Source organism: Elephantulus edwardii, unplaced genomic scaffold (assembly GCF_000299155.1).
Source record: "Elephantulus edwardii isolate Elephantulus edwardi_28Jun2011 unplaced genomic scaffold, EleEdw1.0 scaffold00048, whole genome shotgun sequence".
Classification (NCBI taxonomy): Eukaryota; Metazoa; Chordata; class Mammalia; order Macroscelidea; family Macroscelididae; genus Elephantulus; species Elephantulus edwardii.
Window position 1 is genome coordinate 5125519 of NW_006399798.1, and position 4047 is coordinate 5129565.

At 50.7% G+C, this 4047-nt stretch overlaps 1 protein-coding gene across 1 annotated transcript in view; it reads left to right on the forward strand.

The window, feature by feature from the left end:
- Window positions 1-1647: 1647 nt before the first annotated feature.
- ST6GALNAC2 (ST6 (alpha-N-acetyl-neuraminyl-2,3-beta-galactosyl-1,3)-N-acetylgalactosaminide alpha-2,6-sialyltransferase 2) overlaps window positions 1648-4047 on the forward strand; it is a 15450-nt gene continuing 13050 nt past the window's right edge. The window contains exon 1 of the mRNA XM_006886355.1: window positions 1648-1779. Within this exon, the coding sequence (XP_006886417.1) occupies window positions 1648-1779 (132 nt within the window). The remainder of the gene's footprint in view (window positions 1780-4047) is intronic.

Below are 4047 nucleotides of genomic sequence, written 5' to 3' on the forward strand. Positions count from 1 at the left end.
AAATGCGTCTGTTAGTGTATTATCTTGGGAAGCAAGGGGTCAGTTGCAAAATAATGACATTCGGTTACAGACCGTAGAGTCCAGGTCCCGTCTGAAAGGGTTCTCCAGGAGGTGGTATGGAGAGAGTCTCCCTGGAATCATGTGTGGAGGGATGAGGAGGGCTGGGTGTTAAAGAAAATGGGTCCTTTCAGTCCCCGTGTGGTGCAGATGGTCTGCGGTCCACAGGGACCTGAAAACGTGCAGGTTCACACCACTCAGTGTAACAAAAAAGGAACGAGTCCTGGTCGTTTGCTTCCATAGAAATTACAGCCACTTCTACGTCCAGTTGAAGGCACAAGCCAGTATGAAATGATGACAAAGTGGGTCTTTGCTAATTGTCCGTAAACGTACTGCCATCAAGTTGAGACTCTCAGCTGACCTTCTGTTGGGTTTCCAAAGCACGGAGGAGACTGCCTCTCCGCCACGGACCTGCTGGTGGATTAGAACCACCAGAGATGCTTGGCTCCTGAGTTAGCAGTACAGCTTCCCGCAGACACCACTGCCAGAGCTCCCCCAATTTTTGTCAAGATACTTAAAATAAGTACACACACTTCAAAAGCATTTAATGCAACACTCAGAGAAGCTTACTGTATGCCATTACATATCCTAAAAGTCGAGGACAAACTGAGCACTCAGGCATTGCTTTCTTGTTTCTGGGTGGCGTCTCCATGGTAGCTGAGTCCCCAGGGAGACAGAGAGGTCACGACACACCCGCTGCCAGGAGTATCCATTCCTGCAGGGCGGAACTGCCACTCAGGGTGTCTCCTGTGAAGTCGCTAGTGGGCTTGAACTCATGAGGTTTTCCTTGGCAGGTGGATGCTCTAACCACTATGCCGTCAAAAAGAGAGAATGGAAGAAGTGGGTGTTTAGTCTAGAAGGGACGCAGGGTAGGAGGGACTGGCACTCCAGGAGCGTGGGCTGTGTGGCCCTCTGCATGAGGGGCTCTGAACCACTTGGCTGGCCACAGAGGAGAAGGAAGCCACAGGATGGCGGGGACAGTGTCTGTGGAGTCCCAGAGCCCAAGGGCAGGCTCCTAGTTCCAGGTTAGAAATTTACTCACACAGGTCAGGGATTCCAAAACAGCGATTTCCAGATGTAGACTCAGAACCAAACCTGCTACCGCTGGCCGATCCCCTCCCACAGTAGCCCCGTGTAGCATATTTCTGTGCCTGTGAATCTTGACTGTCTGCTTCCAGGGAGGAGGTGGTGGCTACCAACCTTTGACCTTTCTGGTAGCAGCCTAATGTATGCCACCACGACTCCTTTTGTAAAATTAAAGAGAAGGGAAGACGAGAGAGGTTGAGGACTGACACAGGATTGCCAGTTGCTATTTATTGCAAGTGATATTTCATGAAAGAACATTTTAAAGCCAAAGAAATGAGCAAGAATATGACCTGGCATGAATTTCATTTCATGAAAAATGCACGACTTGTCCCTGGGTCTTCCCAGGCGCGTATGATTCACCAAGGGTGGGACCTCCACCTGACTCTAGCAGCTTCCCCAAGCTGACTTTGGGCTGAATGTGTTTAGGATTTTCGGGGGGTGAGGTGTCTATCCCTCATACAGAAATCCTCTCCAGTTTGGCAGTTCCTCAAGCTTGACTGCACCATGGAATCACAGCGAGTTGGGGGGCTGCAGAGGCTCCAGCCCAAATGTATCAGGTCTCATCTCAGTGGGGAGGCCGAGGAGGCCATCTTTTTCAGGACTGGCTCCTGGGAGGGTGATGTGGGTGCAGATCAGGTGCGCAATCTGACACGGGCTGGGGTCTGTGTGCCCTCTCTGACCTGCCCTCCCTAGTCTTCCCAGAAACCTGAAGGGAGACAAGCCACAGGCCGCTGGTCCCTCGGCCTCCCTCCTCGTCCAGAAACAAATGACAAAGAGCTTTTGTTTCCCCTGAAACTGGCATTCTAAAACCCTCCTCCACTTGCTCCCTTGTGGGTGCTGGAGCCACAGTGGGGGTGCTGGGAGGGGAGAAACTGGCCCACCCTATGAGCAGGCCTGGCCCTCCTTCCTTCTGTTCTTGTTGACCTCTGCCCCAGTTCTGGAAAGAAAGGAAAAAAAAAAAAACAAAACCCTCTGTGATTGAGTGGCCCCTGGATCCCGGCTCACAGACCCCACAGGCCAGAGCAGAGGCTCCCGCAGGGTCTCCAGGCCGCAATCCTCAGGAAGCAGGCTGCCTCCTTTCTCATCAGGAATAGCTAGTGGATCAGACCACCAACTTCTCCGTCAGCTTACTTCACTGTGCCACCAGGGCCTGTCCTGTACGAGGCCTGGGGGAGTGAGGGGATCACCTACGGGGGAGGGGAGAGAGAGAGAGAGAGAGGAAAGAGTCACCCTCTTACCCCACTGCAGAGGGGACAGGCTCGGCACAGCCAGGTCCAGTGATGCCTGTGAGAGCTGGAACCTGTGTAAGGTGGAAAGCTGTTAGAGAGGAAACCCCAAATCCTTTCCTCTAAGAGAGGGGGACAGGAGAGTGTGAGACTGAACCCTGCCAAACCCAGAAATCCTTCGAAACCCAGAACCACAAGGCACTTCTGGGGCTCCTGGCTCACCAGGTCTCACTTCCCTGCCCGCTGCTTGCTTTGGATGGCAGTGACTGACACCTGGCAGGACGTGTTCTTTAGGAGATCACATCTTTCTGAACCCTCTCAATGAACGGATAAGCTCACTGTGACCACACAGATGGAGAAACACAGGTCTTGTCTGGGATCACAAAGCTGATGAACGGGAAGGCTGGGAGAGTGGGGGCAGGCGACAGAGCCGGGTGGTGGGGCCAGGCGCTCCAGGGAAAAGGAACCCGAGAATTCCTCCAAAAAGCAAACCAAACCGCTGCCGCCCTCAAGCCAACTCCAACTCCCGCTCACTCCACTGGGTTGCCTAGGCTGTAAATCTCAATGGGGCACATTGCCTCATGTTGCAGACCAAGGGTCCCAAAGAATGGAATAATTTTATAATTATTAATAAAGAGACAAACAGCCAGGAATGTGATAGAGCAGAGAGTATAAAACAGGGGGCCAGCAGTTCTCCACTGAAGACCCCAAGCCAAGCTTCTCTGTGTCTTTATTGAAAATTATCAGGAAGTAAATCACAAAGAGAATTCAATGCAAATGAAGCCAAGCTCTTTCTATAGAAAACCTTCTGCTTGACTCAGGAAGGAGGGGTTCACAAATGCAAGAATTTGGTTTACCCTTATCTATTAACCTTGATGCCTCAGGGTGAACTCTAGCTCAGGAAGTAACACTCCCTCTGTAGGGGGCCCCTTGCTGTCTCCTGTCTTGCAGGGAACAAACACAAGAGAAATCCTAACTTATATATCTGTATCTGTAATTCCTTCAATTCCTGAACAAGGGTTTTCATATAATATTTGGTATAAAGTTTGGCTTCCCATAGCCTCGCCTCTCCCTTTCCCAGAGGTCGATGTATTCAAACTGCCGACCTTCTGGTTAACAGTCCAACATGTGACTCACTGTGCCCCAAGTCTCCTTATGGAGACACTCTCTGACACCCACCTGTCCACAGGTCCACAGCACTGGCCATCTTTCCTTGTCGGCAACCTTGTCGACAGGCCTCACTTTATTGCAGTTCGCTCTACTGGGCTTCAGAGATCCTGGGTTTGTTGCAGCCTGACCACTGGTGGCCACCTTGTGTTGACCAAATCATACCTGTCGGCTCCGTTTTCCCAACAGTACATGCTCGCTGTGTATCTGTGTCACATTCTGGTCATTCTTGAAATATTCCAAACTTGTTCATATGCTATTACTGCACACTTACTTCGTAGACGACGTGTGAGATATTAGAAGAAACAGAACCCTCACGTTTTCTAGAAGAAAACCTTTCAAACCCAGTGCTGTTGACTTGGTTCCTGCCCCTCATGGTTCAGAAGCTGTAAATCTCTACGGAAGATTCACCATCTGATGGTGGACTCAGACTGCCACTATATTAACCCACTGTGAGGGGTACCTTATTAAAGGGGTGGGTGTGTGTCATATACATATATATATATATATA